This window comes from Asterias amurensis, chromosome 5, assembly GCF_032118995.1.
Source record: "Asterias amurensis chromosome 5, ASM3211899v1".
Classification (NCBI taxonomy): Eukaryota; Metazoa; Echinodermata; class Asteroidea; order Forcipulatida; family Asteriidae; genus Asterias; species Asterias amurensis.
In genome coordinates, this window is record NC_092652.1 from 4,358,710 (window position 1) to 4,377,587 (window position 18,878).

Genomic DNA, 18,878 nt, shown 5'->3' on the forward strand with positions numbered 1-18,878 from the left:
GTCACCACGAGAGGGCGAGTGTGATCGTCGATTAGCTCATGGCAGGGGCTCACCCGAGTGAGCACTGCGGGGTTGACCCAGGGAAGCTAATCGAACGCACCCAGTATTACCAACAATTGTTGACTTGACAGTCCAATAGTGGTTTGACTCATGCATGACTTGCAATACAAGCTTGTGGGTTCGAATCCCCCAAGCCAACCGCTGATTTTACAATGACTAGTGGCTACGTTCACCGGCAAGCAGTTTTGCTTAAATTTCTGGACTATTTTTTCCCCTGATCTATTCTACAAAATGCATTCCACCATGTTATCGTCTGAATATCAAGCTAGAACAGCAAATCTTTCTCTATTGGCCCAGTTCATCACCGCAATAATCTTGGTTTGCGCCTATTTGGGGGTCAATATCCCCGTGTTATTGACCACTCCATTGTTGATAAACAAAACGCGCTGGTGGCATGGCCATCCGAATGTTACAAACACATGCTTACAAACGCTGTGAACAAAAACATTCAGCATGTTCTGTCAATTAAGAAAAGGAAAAAATAAAAACTCCCACGATTGGTCACTTTGTTTCCAAGAAATCCAGCATTGTTACGAACTGTGGCCATCTGGTTTTTTTTTTTTTTTTTTTTTGCGTATGGCTTTTCGTAGTTTTCAAATCTGAGTTAGCAAAAACGTGGGCTGTGACGTTGCAACAGAAGGGTCTATTATTGTAGTGCGAATTTTAAACCACGTGGCGTTTACAAAAATGTTTACCACGCGCAATTTGACTCTAAAACGGCGGGCGTGAGAGCACACCAGCCACATGAGTTTATTCCTCCATGATGTGACGTAGACTGGTCCCCCTCTACCTGATCTCTATTATACAGTATAATAGAGATCAGGATGTCTCACAGGCCTAATGATTTCAGTGGACAAACTTGCAATGACGTAAGCTTTCAATTTCTGACTTATGACGTAGTTTGTCATCTACTTTCGATCGTATGCATGATTCTGCATCACGTTATGGTTGAATGTGTTGGTTTATTCACAATGTGTGTGTTTTTACGCTATGAAGCCTACGGCATTGAGCTCAAAGATGTCCACATAGGGACTTGAAAGACTATGTGGAGTTACACAGGTCCACACACTGTGTTTTTACAGTTTTGTAGAATATTTCATCAGTGTACACGTATGTGTTTACGAATCTCCGTCCGTAACCGTGAATTTGTCAAGGGTATACATCTGACAGGCTAGCAATGCCGGTATCTGGCGTTACTCACGAGCCTCGAAGTGTGACGTCACATGTTCAGGCCACAATCCCCATCTGACGTTGCAACGAGTATTAATTGAACCATTCTACCCAAAGCACATGAGTCTCCCCATGCAGATTAGACTCACCCTCTTTAGCCCATTGCACTGTACTTCTGAATTTTGTTCAATCACCCAATTTGGGCCTAATTTCATGGCTCTGCGCCCCGCCGAACTGTGCGCTTACGATCACCGTTCTCCGCTTACTGTACAAGCGCCGAACTATGGGCTAGCTGTTGTAAGCGAAGAACACCTATATTAACTCGAAATAGGCTTACTTACACATCACAAGCACAAATTCTCTGCTAACTCGTAAATACGCTTGACGTAAGCGAGGAACTCCCTGCTTCCACAAGCGCTTGTTATTTTCTTACTTAAAGCAGAGCCATGAATTTGGGAACTGGACCTATGGCGTGTCATGGCCTAGAGGTTAAGAGCACCGGATTCAAACTATGGTGTTTCTGATCAGCAGAGTGTGGGTTAGAGCCCTAGTCGTGACAACTGTGTCATTAAGCAAGACGCTTAACCATGGTGCTTCATCCTTCGGATGGGACGTAAAGCCGTTGGTCCCGGGTGTTGTGTAAAGAACGTAAAATAACCCAGTGCACTTATCGAAAAGAGAAGGGTTTCGCCCCGGTGTTCCTGGTTTGATTGGCAGCATAATGCGCCATAGCACCTGGTAAACCATTACATGGTGCTGTGTAAAAGGAGTAGGTCTCATAAACCAAACAGTCCCACACACCTTGCAGGAAAATACTGTGTGTCAACGCGCTTGGAGCGCCATTGAGTGACGGATATGCTCACTATATTGTTTTTAGAGCGCCCTCTTCTTCCTTCCTCGCCTCTAAAAGAAACTTGAAAAGTAGGTGGAGCACACAACACTTTCCCTGGAGTTATTGAATCAGGGTGGCCTCCAGATAGAGGGGGCCTATTTGCACATCATAATGTTGATTTTATAGATTGGTCCCTTTCCAATAATACTCGGGCGGGGTCCTGACTGGAATGTAGTTGTGTCAACCCCTTAATGGACCGGGTGCATACCTCCAACACATGGGTGTGAAAACACCGGACAATCAGAACAAAAGGTGGGAAAGAATAGGGTGCGAGTGATGGGCAGCACTAAAACACAACAAATGGGCTTTATTTATTGCCGGGTAACTACCGGTGTAGGCCTATATCCGCAGCACACTTATAAAGTTAAGCCGTATCTGAATTTAGTGGTTACAGCCACGGCTACGGCTAGGACGTTGCTAAGGGGGTTGCAACATGTCTGTACCAATTAGTGAACGCAAGAGACGTAGTAAACCTAAAACGGACGCGTGGTAACGTTCGGGCATGCAACCTGAATTGTGATTGGTCACCCGAGATTCTGAGCACGGCCTGTCCCCTCATTACTGGAACGTATGCAAATCTTTATTCCTGGAGGTGCCGTCGGAAGGGCGCACCACGACCATGCCCAAATTCACTGAGAGTCACCTATAGTCGTAGCCATAGCTTCTTTCCCCCAATTCGGACACGGCCTTATTGTTGATGGCGAAGCATTGGGTATCGTGCACTGGCTTCATGAAAGAATGGACGTGGCTGCGCTGCAACTTGATCGTCGCGTGAACGTTGACTCATGGGGATGGGAGGCCCGTAGGCGTAGCCGTAGCCACATACACCTTTTCGGCCACGGTCTTACTTTTTGCACGGAAGTGTCTGGCTTATAAAGCCCCAGCCATTTTGGGTTTAAAGACACTGGGCACTATTGGTAATTGTCAAAGACCAGTCTTCTCACTTGGTGTATCTCAACATATGCATAAAATAACAAACCTGTGAAAATTGAGCTCAATTGGTCGTCTAAGTTGCGAGATAATAATGAAAGAAAAAACACCCTTGTCACACGAAGTTGTGTGCTTGAGTTCGAGACCTCAAAATCTCAAAATCAAATACGTGGAAATTACTTCTTTCTCGAAAACTACGTTACTTCAGAGGGAACTGTTTCTCACAATGTTTTATACTACCAACAGCTCTCCTACTCGTTACCAAGGAAGGATTTATGCTCATCATTATTTTGAGTTAATTACCAATAGTGTCCAGTGCCTTTAAAAAAATCATACTGGACTTCTGAACAGAACTGAAGTTACAACAGAACAGACCGTACAAACAAGGACGAAACAGGACAAACAAACAATTAAAGCAAAACGCTACCTAACGAGCTAGGAGACGAAGGTGAAACATAATCTGGGGGAAGTCATAGAGGGAAGGATGAAAAGAAAAGAAGCTGCTCAAGATAATTGGTGACAAGATGTTTCTTGTAAGACTTCTTGAAAACAATCCGCAATGCAAACATCAAAACACTTTACAAAACACTCCCACGTCAGAACTGACCTGGATTCCGGTTCGGGTACCGTTTGAACTGACTATTTATGGATCAGATTTGATCCGGGATCAGTGTCAAAATAACCCAGAGGTGGGTCAAACTGACGCATAATTGGCGTTTCAAATACCCTTTTTCTAAACCCAGTTTTTAGAAATGGGCCAGGCACCCTATGACCCGAAATCCAGGTTCTTTTTAGAGTGAGCACGGTTAATTTTTCTGAAAGCATTTGTCGTTATAAAGAGGGAACAACATTCGCGTGACATGACTTTAAATTCAAAAGGAGGGAATAGTCAACATTCCAAATCTGGTTAAAGGCAAATTAATATTCAAATTGATAAGTTTACATAGATCTTAAATTAAAATGACTGGAAACATTAAGACCCCCACACGTATGATGCCCCAATCATCCCCCACTCACCCAAATATCGCCATCTTGATTACAAAGCAAACGTGGGTCCTTCGTCATTAACCAATGAATGTTTTTGCTTGTTTGCTAAAAAGTATACCTTTTGTTACAAACTAACGAAAGTGCAAACAAGATGATTCTCGAACTCAAACATCTCACGGAGAGGGGACAATAGCTAAGGAGAGGCGGGTGTTTAAACTGAGCGGCCTCGATAAACAAGTTGGTTAAACACGGAGTACCCTAATCTAGTTTGCTCCCGTGTTTAGCTGAGACTGTTTGGAGGACAGAGTGTTGTTGGTAGGGAGAGGGATGGTTATGATACGTGATGAATGTTTAAAGGTTGATTTATAAAGATTGGAGCTACGGCGAGTGGAGTTTTCAAAGTTCTGCATTTCAGCGAGACTCCTTATGTGTAGATTTGCATCAAGTTTCACTGCTGACAAATGGACACCTAATTTCAAAACAGTTATAGGAAAGTTCTCAGATTGAGTTTTGCCCTATTCTTTGCTTTACCCGCAAGAGGAAGTCTGTTGTCATTTCAGATTTCAGAGTATAAAGTTGTTATGTTTGTATGCAATTTTGATTTCGGCAAAACTCAAACTCATCTTCGTTGACTGAGAGTCTCCTCGACCGAACGCTGGTTTGTAGAACAGACTGCCTTGAAAAACTTCATCTGAGAATCTTCGCCATGTCTCTTACAACCGGTCCTGCAATGGAGACCACCCTCCTCCCAGACGCAAGAAGCGAAGATATGGACGACGCCAGCTCAACAGCAGCCTTCGAGCCTTCCTACCGCATGGAGGGTCCCCAGCGGAAATTCCGCGAGCTACTCGTCGGTCGCCTCATCGAGGGCATCCTGTCAACCTACCTTGAGGAGGAGACCTACGACCCCGTCCGATGCAAGCAGCTCTCACAAGACATAGCGGGGACGATCAACCAGAGAGTCCGTGAACTTCACTTCCCGAGGTATAAGTTGGTATCGTTGGTGAGCATCGGGAGCGTGAAGGAGAAACCGGGCACGCACCTCGGGAGCCGGTGTCTATGGGACGATCGGACGGACTCGTCGGCTACGGTGAACTACACCAATGGATCGCTGTATGCTGTGGCTATGGTTTACGGATTGTACTTTTCTTGAGGTGGATGGTTTCGTCTCCTTTTCTTAAACATTGTGGTCTTCTTTTACGACTCCTTTATCTATACTCTTTAAACGTTTGCCATCGGATTGGGCTCAACTCACATCCTTCTCTTTTCTGCCACCAGGGCCCAGCTTCATAAAGCCTGTAAGAACAAAAACTTACTAAGCAATGACAGTGTTGCTTAACAGAAACAGGTTACCAGCCAAAATTTCATTAAGTTTACATTTTTTGTGACTGGTGCCCCACTTAATTTTGCTTAGCAAACAAATTTGTCAGGCAGTATTTTCTGTTAAACAGCCTTATAAAATTGGGTCCAGATCCCGGGCGTGAATTTATTTTCCCAAACGTCATTGCAATATTTTCCCCCCCCTTTCCGTCAAAATTGGCTCTTTCCGTCAAAAATTACGTCATAATGAAATTGGCCTGCCCTTTTACCAAATCATTGCAATGTCGTTTGGAGAAAAAAAAATAATAGCGTCCCGGGCAGCACTGCTCTTCAAGGGCTCGGTGCAGAAGGGGTTACATAGTTTGGGGTGATGTGCCACATTCACAATCCGTGGTTTCTGAATTAAGTTTTAAGGCAGTGGACACTATTGGTAATTACTCAAATTAATTATCATCACAAAACCTTTCTTGATTACGAGTAATGGGGAGAGGTTGATGGTATAAAACATTGTGAGAAACAGCTCCCTCTGAAGTAACGTTAGTTTTCAAGAAAGAAGTAATTTTCCACGAATTTGATTTCGAGACCTCAAGTTTAGAATTTTGAGGTCTCGAAATCAAGCATCAGAAAGCACACAACTTCGTGTGACAAGGGTGTTTTTTTTTCATTATTATCTCGCAACTTCGACGACCGATTGAGCTCAAATTTTCACAGGTTTGTTATTTAATGCATATGTTTTAGATACACCAACTGTGAAGACAATTACCAATAGTGTCCACTGTCTTTAAGAGGAAAATTATGTGGGAGGACAGATTATGTGAGGCTGAACCCCTCACAGAAAAACAATGCCGTATGGACAAGTCTGCCTGTGTTTCTCAAAAGGACCTTCTCGTCACTGCAAACTATTGCCCGGACAGAAGATTATACAAGACAAGACAATATTCTTTTGGGTCGAAGAAAACAACAAACTCTCAAACTTGCGAGATAACTATGAATGAAAAAACACACCCTTGTCACACGAAGTTGTGTGCTTTCAGATGCTTGATTTCGATACCTCAAATTCTAAATCTGAGGTCTCGAAATCAAATTTGTGGAATATTACTTCTTTTTCGAAAACTACGTCACTAAAGAGGCAGCCGTTTCCCACAATATTTATACCATCAACCTCTCCCCATTACTCGTTACCAAGTGAGGTTTTATGCTGATACTAATTTTGAGTAATTATCAAAAGTGTCCACTGCCTTTAAGGGATGGGAATGAAATGTTTCTACACAGTAGCATCCCTCATAAATATTTAAAAACTTATACAAATGGTACCGGTCGCTCGCGAACCAGCTCTTTGAAAACCATTATTTGCATTTTTGTACATCAATATCCCCTTACATTTGTGGAAGTGCCATCTTGTTTGGTTCTTTGAGTGTGTTGAGAAAACGAAACTATCCCCATGGATACATGATGTTTTATTTATTTGTAAATTGATTTAAATGATTCAGTTTGACCATTCTCCGGGAAACGATAGTGAGACGTTCTTTCCGTGTTAGTGTTTATTTCTTGCGCTTCCAATATAAATGTAGACACACAGTAATCGACAACTTTCGATTTAAAGTTGTGTTTTGTTCCAGAAGTAGCTGATATAATGGCAACAAAATCTATTTATGTTGAAAACCCCGGAAAACAGGTGTTTTTGAATAATTGAAACACCTCCGCCACGAACCGCCCCTTTCGGGATAATGGTATGGCCTATATTACTTCTTGATTATGAATGGCCATAATATTGTTAACGTTCCGGATCCTTCGTAGAATTAAAGATTTGCTTTTGAAACCGTTGTGTCTGCTTCATTTTAGCATGTGTTTGCAAAAACAATGACTTCTAATTCATTGTAAATTTTTGTTGTTATAAATAATTGTGTAAGTGGAATATACCTGAATACCTGAAAAAAATGAAAATCGGTAAATACAACTTTTTTTAAATAGACTCCCATCTGTCATTATTCGCACAATTTTGGAGTTCAGGGGTTCACCAAAAATAGAGAGCTTCATCAACATTTTCCCAAAAAATTATATCATCTAACCAGATTTGAGAGCCCAGAAGCTCCGGGTCGGGGGGGGGGGGGGTGGGAACAGAATGTCCTGCCACACCGGCCGTGAGACTCCATATCAAATGAGCAGAGGATAACAGTTCAAGAGTCAATGAATAATTAATTTCCCTTAACTACAGTGAAAAGCTGTGAGACTTCGAAGTATTTTTTTGGTATTTTTGAATAATTAGCAATTTGCACCGTATGCTATTGCAGTTATGTTAGTGAGATGCACCCGTGCAAAACTATAACTTTATTCATTGGAAACCCATTTAAAAGTAGAGGGCGCTGTTAGCAAGGAACGTTCGTGGAACGTCGTCTGCCAAACTATTAACCTGCATGGTACCCTGTTCATTGAGTTATGACTCGTGTATTATGCCATGAAGGAAAACTAACGAATGGATCGGTGTACAGGCTAATGTTTATATCCGTAAAGTTCGCGAGTTCGGGTGGTGGTGTGTGTTTTTTCGGTAAGTTATTTGCGATTTGTTCATACTATTTAGTCATTAATAGTCACCATTGATTGATTTGAATAAAAGGTAAGAAAAGTGGAACTGCAGTGAGGACTATGTTCAATGGATATCCGATGTCGAAGTAGAATTCAGTTCTAGAATTTCATTTATTTATGGCATGCCGTGCATTGATGATGGTGTTCAATTTCAATCCAACCAAGTTGTTTCTTGTGTCACGCGTGACGTGTGCGTTCATAGTGGTGGTAGTTTTATGTGGTACTGGATACTCTCATGGAGGTAGAAATACCTCCATGGTACTCTCAACTCCCTGAGGAGAAATCAGGTTATTTTCTTCACTGTCACTAACAGACCTTCGTTTATAGAAATAGAAGGAGCTCTTTTAATCGCTCTCCTGAGAATACGGAGGAGCTCAATTTGAGCTCCTAATTAAAAAATCACTCTTCTTAGATTGTCCAGTCGAGCTCAATTTGTTTGACTAGCATACTCAGTTTATGATTACTAAAATGGTCAGATCGGATCGGACTCGGACGTGCACAAATAAAATTTACAGACAAAAAAACCAAAAAAAAAACCGATCCCACTCCCATGTGACAAAATACTGCACGATTTTAAGGTTTTATGTTTAATGTTTCCTTTTTTCTAAAATGTTTTCACATTTGATGTAAAGCATTAGAAAATACACATGTTCTTACGAGAAAATAAGTCGTTGATCCATGGTTGATCTAGTAGTAGTTCAAGTATTGCACGGACGACGTCAGTAGCGTGTGTGTGTCGGCTGCGAGTTCGTAAAGCTAGCAATCTGTTAATTGCGCTGCTCAATCTCGAGATTGCACAACAGATGTTTATTGAACTACGTACGCTGACGGTATGCGCTTCGCCCTTCGCATTTTCGCCGCCTGGAAATGCGCTAAAACTCCCACGTGACACGTTGAGTCTTGTCTCAATGCGTTTATTGCTGGTTCGCGTAGATTTTACCAATACAGGGCGTTTAATATCACGCTAGTGCATCGTTCCAAAGCGACCTCTAGTGTTCAATGTTTCTTTTATTTATTGTCGCACGCAAAGTAACAACGACTGGCGTGAAATCTGCTTTTGTGTTATAAATAAAATACATCGTAATGATCGAGGAGGAGCGCTGTCGATCGCGCACCTGAAAACAGCCCCAGGAGCGCGGTAGGAGAGCGAGCACAATCGCGCTCCTCAAAAACGAAGGTCTGCTGTCATGACAGTGTTGGTGGGTGGTGTGGGGGTACTCCTAGAACTATATTATGAGGTTCGTTCTGCTATCGTCTCCACTAACCTCATCACATAGATGGTCATTTCTCACAACACAAAACGGTTTGTTTTTTGGGGGTTTTGGCATTTTTGATTTGAGGTAAAACCTATTTTTTTAATAAAATCTCGCCAAAATTGAGCTCTTATGTGTTCTTTGAACTCTCATTGACCTTGAAGTTGGTCCAGAAAATCCACTCCGCAAGCTCAAAAACAGTGAAAAAACAGCAGGGAGACATCACTGCCCCGCAAGTAAGGCACCCCAAATGGTCTGTCAATAGACCCTCAAAGGTAGCACGCCGGTCTTGTTCAACCCCCCCCCCCCACCCCCATGTAATGTTTTACAAGGTACTGTGGCGCAATTTGCTGCCGATCGGACCAGGAACACTGGGGCGAACCCCTTTTCGATAAGTGCACTGGGTTCTTTTACATGCGTTACATAGCACATGGGACCAACGGCTTAACGTCCCATCCGAAAGACGAATCAAAGGTGAAGTGTCTTGCTTAAGGACACAAGTTAAACCCTTCAAGAGTTTAACTATGCCAAGATGAAGTATGATTTGGTGAATGCACTTCCTGCATGAAATAGCCCAATAATAACAAGTTCTTATGTAGCACATTTCACAATAACCGTCTCATTTCGCTTTACTGAATGTTTGGTTTGAGTGAAAGTAGGTCAGATCATGCCGAAGCCTGACCTCTTTTGCCATATTGGTTCAAGCGGCCTATGTCTTCTACGGTCTCTGAGTTTTTGGAAATTTGCTGGTTTGTTTTTCTAGCCTTTAACACAATTCATATTTCCTATAATTAAATCATTGATCAACAGAAATGTATTGAAATTCAGCAAAAATGCATAGGGCTAAAATTGTTATTTTCTGAAATTTATAGATGTTTTTAAAAACCGGCCTCTACAAAAAAAATCCAGAGCCAGTTGCATGGTCTGTAAACAAACAAATTATCTGTCAAAACAAATGTGAAAAATTAATTGCCTGTGCAAACATTATTGTAAAAATTTCAGAAAACCGTCAATACAAATATTTTTGCAAAAAGATAATAATACATGGGGAAGAAAATAATTTTATATCAATATACACACTAGATAAAATTATTTAGAATGTACTTAATATTTTTAAACGATAACCATAGTGATATGAGGCCGGATCCGAAAAGGTGGCTTTGGCCACGGCTACGGCCGGATCGCCGCGCATCATGCATTGAAGTATAGGACCCCCTTAGCAACACCCCTGGCAACGGTCGTAGCCGCAACCATAGCCACCCATTTGGACACGGCCTTACCTTCCCTGATTGATGTACATGCACCATTAACCACGTCAATTTTTTATATGCAAAACCCCTGCATATTTGTTTTAAATAAATCAGTTTTTAGTGTGCACCATCAACGAAATCAATTTGATATATAATGCAAAAGCCCTGCATACTATTAAACAGTTTTTAGAAAAAAAAGAACGAAAAAAAAATCGAGGAAGGCCTTCATAGGTGAAAAACAAGTATTGCAGTAGAAGAAAACCAATACAAAGTGATTTCTATCAAATAAAAAAATAAAAGTCACTTCCTTTCAAGAATGATGTCATGTTCATTCCCAGTATTTTAAAGAGCATAAAGCTTCATTGTTCAATAAAAAAGGTTGACACAGTTTACATTCCATCATTCCTTGTGAATAATTGTGAGGAAATTTAATTAAAATGACCTCCCTTGGGCCTCAAGGCCTTAAAGCAAAATTTATTTTCCCAATGTTAACAGATTAATTAAAAATGTTCTCAAGTAGACGAACAGTACGAGTTAATTAGATCAATATCATATAAAATACACAGCTCAGTAATTTAATGAATTTTTTCCGATTGACAGCAAATTTTTAGCCAGGAATTTAAAAAAACTTGGTGACCAAAATGTTCACCTACATTGTAATACATTAATGTTAGAAACTGATAAAACAGGGTGTCAAAGATTAAAAAGGTTGTCCAAAAGACACCCAGTCACCCCTCTGATTAAAAGGCTATTTTCTTTAATATATTAATATATCAACATTTAAATTTTTGGAGGGTATACAAATTTTGTTTAGCATTCTGGGGGGGGGGGGGGGGATGTTACCTGCCAGGCCTCGCCAGCCTCCAGTTCGTATAATTTAAGTGCTCATTTGCATAACAATCGTCTGCGGTGTAATCAAATTGAACAGCTTTGAGTAGGAGGGATGGACGAGTAGGGGTAGACTTTGACGAGCGTTGGCTGTGACGTTGCCAGACTTTCTTATTAGACTCTATATTCTCGTTAATATGTTCCTACCCCTGTGCAGAGGACAGATAGAGTGAGTGTGTGGTCTCTCGCTGTCGTCTCATCTCATATGCTCCGGCAATCATCCTTACTCCTGCCTCGTTGCTGGCAACTAGCTTCGGGCATAGTAGTAGCAGGACGGACTTTAGCTCTACCGTCTCGTCGTCGTGGAGGAGGTGGTGATCTGAGGAATTCTTGGATTGGTCTGACTGTCTCTGGCATGGCGTGTAATCATCACTCAAGTGGTGGGTCCAACCCAAAGAGTGCCATGAAGAAAGTGAAATACCTTGGGTAAGTGTTTTTTTTCCCCCCGCACAATTTCGTTCGTACTAATATTAATAATTTGGTATTCACTGATCAAAAGCTTGTCTGCGGCTACTGAATGTCTAAGTGTTACAGGTACCAAGTATGAGAATGCATTTAATTTTATGAAAATGTGTTGGTTTTACGAGTGCGCCCAAACGCAGTGCGGTAATCTTCATTAATGAAGCAGCACTTGAAGGAAGAAGAAGACGAAGGATCCAAAATAAATGCATATTTGTCATTGTGATTTTTTTAAGTGAATTCCTAGGATCAAGGCTCAAAATTTACTCTGGACCTCAGGCCTGAGGCCAGTGATTTTAGTTTTGTGCCAGTAAGCTCACATCCAAACTGTTAGTTGTTCAAAAAATAGCAAGATCTCCATGTACTGTGTTTTTTATAGAATTTGTGGTAAACTGCGCGGAAAGTTTTCTCTCAGTTTGATTCGGGTAACAATATTTAACTAAACCACTCAGGCCATACATTAACACCTCAAATCTGGTTTGGAGATCCAGGGTTGCCTCCATTTCTGGTTTTAGGCCCTAGTCCTGGCTTAGGCCCAAGTCCTTGCTTGGGCTCCAGTTCTAGCTTGGGCCCCAGTCCTGGCTTGGGCTCCAGTCCTAGCTTGGGTTCCAGTCCTGGGTTGGGCTCCAGTCCTGGCTTGGGCTCCAGTCCTGGCTTAGGCTCCAGTCCTGGTTGGGTTCCAGTCCTGGCTTGGGCTCCAGTCCTGGCTTGGGCTCCAGTCCTGGGTTGGGCTCCAGTCCTGGCTTTGGCTCCAGTCCTGGGTTGGGCTCCAGTCCTGGGTTGGGCTCCAGTCCTGGCTTGGGCTCCATTCCTGGCTTGGCCCCCCAGTCCTGGCTTGGGCTCCAGTCCTGGCTTGGGCTCCAATCCTGGCTTGTGCTCCAGTCCTGGCTTGTGCTCCAGTCCTGGCTTGGGCTCCAGTCCTGGCTTGGGCTCCAGTCCTGGCTTGGGCTCCAGTCCTGGCTTGGCCCCCAGTCCTGGCTTGGCCCCCAGTCCTGGCTTGGGCTCCAGTCCTGGCTTGGGCTCCAGTCCTGGCTTGGGCTCCAGTCCTGGCTTGGGCTCCAGTTATGGCTTGGGCTCCAGTTATGGCTTGGGCCCCGTCATCAGTTTTAGAGTAGTGAACATTTTGCACGGTTTTGCTAACTTCAAAAAGAGTCAAAGTCCAAGCCGAGGTTTTGAAAAAAAGTAACAGCTTTGCAGAAATGGATTTGTTACACTGAAGCCCTAACCACCGATACTTTGCATTTGGGACCAGCATATTAATCTCATGTATCGGGCTCCAAATATATTTTTTATCATAAAGCACTACTACAAGTATTCCCAATTGCCGGATGGATTGATTGATTTTTAAACAGCTCCTGTATGGGATGACCTCTGGGAATAGTGGTTGAACATTGCAGAGTACCACCCACTGCTATAATTTGTTGTCTTCTTTCATCTTGAATGCAAGGAGATTGGATAATCTCTCTTACAACAGCGCTGCAATCTCGTTAAAAAATTACGATGAGAAAATGTAATCTCGTTAAAAAATTACGATCAGAAAATGTGAAGATAACAATTTTTGGCAATATTGTTTTTTTTTCTGATGAAAATGTTTTCCTGTAGGATGTTGAAGTGAGTATTTTTAGTACATGTCACGAAGCGCCCAAACAGGTTATTTGTAGATGCTTTTATTTCCTATAAAAATGTTTAAAATAAAAAACCAGGTTTATACTAAAGTACATGTAGGTTGCTATCTGTTTCCTGCAATAACTATAAGATGTATTAAGCACTTTATATATGTAGGATTGGCAGAGCTGGCAAAATATTTGTTAACAGTGTTCATCTGAAACTATTTACCTGTAAAAAGCTGGACTTAAAGATGCTATGTCAGATTTTTGGCCCCAATACTTTTCTTGACAAGGTTTTATGAGATGTTTACATTAATGTCTGCACAGGCAGTTAATTTTTCAAATTTGTTTTGACAGTTTATTTGTTATTTAAAGATGCTATGTCAGATTTTCGGCACCAAATATTAAAAAATAGACGTTTTTGAGTGAATGGTATTTCAAAGAGTATCACCCGCTCTAACGAAAAAAAAGTTTAACTTTTACTTTTAATGGTCAGGAACCATGACAAAAATTAAAAACGTTTCGTATAAAACACATAAGAATTGGTCACGTGATATATTGTCGGGATCCCGCCAAAAACTAATTTTGAGCACTTTATTTCACTGTTACTAATAATTGGCGGACATTTTCGAGCAATGGCTCAAATGAAAGCTTGTAACTTTCTGGACCCCATCAAAATACCTTTTTTTTGGGGTCAAATGGGCCGAAAATCTGACATAGCATATCTTTAATCCTGTCTAATACTTTTATTCAACCGATAATTAAGTCAATCTAGACCCCATTAACATCATTCTTGCCTGATACACAAACCCACCAGCAAAATTTCAAGGTTTTCGAATAGCTGAAATATTTTCTGAAACAAAATTGAATCTTTTGAATAATGCCACTGTAAAAAAAAAATATATATAAAATGAGTAGGGTAGATGGCCTAAGCTTTTGATCCAAACCGGATCTTCTTCAGAGGCAATAAATATCAAATGAAATTTGTTTTCCTCAAGGACAACTGTTCTGTGTACTTATATTTTCCCTTCCTAAAAAAAACAAGACAAATCCAAATCCCCCAGCAACTGTCATGAATTATTCTGCATGTCTCCCTCTTTACTTTAAGATTGTAATTCCCAGAATAATAATCACCATTTTCAAAGGAATTTCACGATCTAGTCCACAACTCCTTCATTGCCCCCATGTCCCTGGTCATTGCCTTGGTGCCCCTTAAAATCTTCCATTTCTTCCTCGGACTAGAGGTGCCCTTTGTAAAGGAGGAAACTCTTCGGTGCCCTTGCACTTTCAAGAACAATGCATCCTTCATTCTGAAAAAATAATAATACATTCCGTTTAAGGCACACTGCACGAAAAAAACACCTTGATGCCTTTCCACTTTCAAGAACAATGCATCCTTCATTCTGAACAAATGACAATGATAATCCATACTTTTGAAGGCATACTGCATCCAGGACAGGAAAAAACACCTTGGTGCCCCTACACTTTCAAGAACAATGCATCATTCATTCTGAAACAAATGATGATAGTAATACATTCCTTCGAAGGTATACTGTTGGCATTGCGGGAATAGTCGGCTTTGCTTGAAATCTGAATCCACATTGGCCTTTTCTTTATAACGAGTCGAGTGTACGTGTTTGCCCTTTGCGAGGAGAAAACAACTTGATGCTCTTGCACTTTCAAAACAATGCATCATGCGTTCTGAATAAAATGATATTAATAATCTTTAAAGGCATACTACTGGAATGGTTGTCTTTGCTTGAAACCTGAGGCCACACTGGCCTTTTCTTCATACATACGTAGAGGTGCCCTTTGGTGCCCTTTGGTGCCCTTGCATCTTCAATACAATGCCTCCTTCATTCTGAAAAAAATGACAACAATAATACATTCCTTTGAAGGCATATTACTTGAGTGGTTGTCTTTGCTTGAAACCTGAAGCCACACTGGTTTGATGACGGCAGTTTTGTCCATGGAGTTAATAAATAAAACCCCTTTGAGACAATATTATCTTATCACGTACTTCTCTACAACAAATCTTATCCGATCAAACAATCACAAACTCTCCCCATTGAAGTTGAAGTTATTATTTGTTTTTTTTTACATGGAAAAACTTGACATGGACAAAAAAAAACAGAGAGAGGCACTTTTAAGGCATGATTTTTCCTTTCATGGTAATTTGTCTCCTTATTTGGAAAGCCTTTGAAGCGCTGCGAATGAAAATTTTATTCTCAAAATTCATAAATGTTTCATGATGGATGGTTGAGCCATAGAGTAAGGACTTTAGCTTAGGATTTTTGACTCCAATGGGTAAATTTTTTATGTTAATGATATTTTATAGAGCAGAGAAATTACCTGCGGTTTATGTTTGATTTTCTCTGGGTGTCCGATGTTGTGGAAAAATTAATAAACCACAGTGAAAAGAATTCCTATTTCTTGTTTGTTATCTGAAAAAGTGAATTCCAAATGTTTAGTTAAAGACAGTGGACACTATTGGTAATTGTCAAAGACTAGTCTTCACAGTTGGTGTATCTCAACATATGCATAAAATAACAAACCTGTGAAAATTTGAGCTCAATCGGTCGTCGAATTTGCGAGATAATAATGAAAGAAGAAAAAAACCTTGTGTCACGAAGTTGTGTGCTTTCTGATGCTTGATTTCGAGACCTCAAATTCTAAACTTGAGGTCTCGAAATCAAATTCGTGGAAAATTACTTCTTTCTCGAAAACTACGTCACTTCAGAGGGAGCTGTTTCTCACAATGTTTTATACCATCAACCTCTCCCCATTACTCGTAATCAAGTAAGGTTTTTTGATGATAATTATTTTGAGTAACTACCAATAGTGTCCACTGCCTTTAGCTCACTTATTCCGAAGTAGGTGAATGTTGGATGGAGCACTGAGTGAATTCTGTGGCTGATAATTTTAACAAATAGGTCGCCAGCTTTTAAATTACGAGCACGAACTGTGCTGGGCAGATGTTTATTACAAATCGTTGAATCGTTAGATAAACCATGTTTGAATACTTAAAGGCAGTGGACACTATTGGTAATTGTCAAAGACTAGCCTTCATAGTTGGTGTATCTCAACATATGCATAAAATAACAAACCTGTGAAAATTTGAGCTCAATCGGTCATCGAACTTGCAAGATATGAATGAAAGAAAAAAAAACCTTGTCACACAAAGTTGTGTTCATTTAGAAGGTTGATTTCGAGACCTCAAGTTCTAAATCTGAGGTCTCGAAATCAAACTCGTGGAAAATTACTTCTTTCTCGAAAACTATGGCACTTCAGAGGGTGCCGTTTCTCACAATGTTTTATACAATCAACCTCTCCCCATTACTTGAGTTGTCACCAAGTAAGGTTTTACGCTAATAATTATTTTGAGTATTTACCAATAGTGTCCACTGGCTTTAAAGGAAAGGTACATGACGTTTAGTAATCACTCTTACAAGTAATAGCAATATAAAATGCTTGGTTAAGATTAAGCCTGTAGCAGCTTTTGATAGAAAGCATTTTGGGAAAAATTTCACCTCGAAGTGTATAGTGTGGTAAATGTAAGCAGTTTTTATGATTCAAAATTTGCAAAGCATCACGATAAAGCTGTGTACTTTTTAAAGGTACTGGACACCTTCAGTAATTGTCATAGACCAGTCTTCTCACGTGGTGTATCTCAACATATGCATAAAATAACAAACCTGTGAAAATTTGAACTCAAGTGGTCGTCGAAGTTGCAAGATAAAAATGAAAGGAAAAAACCCTTGTCACACGGAGTTGTGTGGTTTCAGATGCTTGGTTTCGAGACCACAAAATGTAATTCTGAGGTCTCAAAATCAAATTCAAATCTGTTACTTCAGAGGGAGCCGTTTCTCACAATGTCTTATACTATCAACATCTCGTCATTGATCGCTAACAAGTAAGATTTTATGCTGACAATTATTTTGAGCTATTACCAACAGTATCCAGTACCTTTAAGGGATTATTCTTCCAATGTGAAACTACTGAACATATTCGCTCCAAATTTTCAGTTGTATCTGAAAGATGCGACCACCTTTTGAAATAAAATGTTCACATGTTTGTTTTCTTGCTGTAGGCTTCTAAATCATCTACATTTATATAGGATTAAAATAATCAAACACAAAAACTAAAACTATACTTTTTCTGTAATGTTAAGTACTGGGTTTTTCCATGGTTAAAATTGTTGTTGTTTAATGACTGCATCAGTCGTCAAGAGGTACCTGTTTATTTAACACATTGTCTGGCTGTTCTACTTTCGAAAGTGACCTTCAACTACTGACCACTTAAGGGGAAGTTATGCTTTGGTAAATACTTAACAAATTAATGACTGTAAAAACTCTAATGCAGATGTAAAAAAGCATTTTGAGTATCGCAGTTTAAAGACACTGGACACTATTGGTATTTTGTCAAAGACCAGTCTTCTCACTTTGTGTATCTCAACATATGCATAAAATAACAAACCTTTGAAAATTTAAGCTCAATTTGTTGTCGAAGTTGCCAGATAATAATGAAAGAACAAAACACCCTGGTCACAAGAAGTTGTGTGCTTTCAGATGCTTGATTTCGAGACCTCTAATTCTAAATCTGAGGTCTCGAAATCAAATTCGTGGAAAACTACTACTTTCTCGAAAACTACGTTACTTCAGAGGGAGCTGTTTCTCACAATGTTTTATACCATCAACAGCTCTCCATCACTTGTAACCAATAAGTTTTCATTCTAATAATTATTTTGAGCAATTACCAATAGTGTCCACTGCCTAAAGCGAAAGAGTCAAATTTTTATCCCAAAAATTGAATCTGAGAAAGGCTTGCAGGGATAATGATAACACATGATTCAGATGGAGCAAGGATGTTTTTTCTTTCATTTTTTTCTTGCAACCATGACAATAATAGTTTGTAATATTTACCCATTCAGGTGTTTTGAATGTTCTGTTTCATGATTTTCAATCGAAATGCTTGAAAACCGGGTGAATTAAACTTGCTAGTTCATAATAGCAATCATTTTGTTTTTAAACAGACGTGTGCATCTCTTCTTCATGTTCCTCCTCTTAGGAACACCTTCCTCACGGTTCAACTGCAAATATTTCACTACAATTCATCCGTTATGATTGAAACATACCCAAAGCTTCTTAGATAATGTACAGCCCCTTGCACAGCGATATGCAACCCCTGCCTGGCTGACTCCAGCTTAAGATGTCTGACCCCGATAGACCCTGATGTTCCAATCACCCCGTTGCTACGGCAACTAGATGCTTTGATCGAGGCATACACTGATGCCCGTACCTGTTCTTTTTTTTTCTGGCGGAAATGATAATTCTGCTCAGGATTCTTGTGTGCTGGCATATTTGTCAGTTATGCCTCCCTGTCATAGGGTGGGCGAAATAATTTGTCTTTGTCCGAGTCGCCGTGACAAGAACACTTCTGAAAATCCTAATCTTGGATTATCGAAGAAGAGTGGGATGGG

General features: G+C 40.5%; 1 protein-coding gene and 1 pseudogene across 1 annotated transcript in view; both read left to right on the top strand.

The window, feature by feature from the left end:
• Positions 1–4,312: 4,312 nt before the first annotated feature.
• On the top strand, positions 4,313–5,201 carry LOC139937717 (dynein light chain Tctex-type 5 pseudogene; annotated as a pseudogene).
• Positions 5,202–7,858: 2,657 nt separating this feature from the next.
• LOC139937110 (NAD(P)H-hydrate epimerase-like) overlaps positions 7,859–18,878 on the top strand; it is a 115,736-nt gene continuing 104,716 nt past the window's right edge. The window contains exons 1-2 of the mRNA XM_071932111.1: positions 7,859–7,904; positions 11,491–11,759. Of these exons, the coding sequence (XP_071788212.1) occupies positions 11,539–11,759 (221 nt within the window). The 5' untranslated portion in view covers positions 7,859–7,904; positions 11,491–11,538. The remainder of the gene's footprint in view (positions 7,905–11,490; positions 11,760–18,878) is intronic.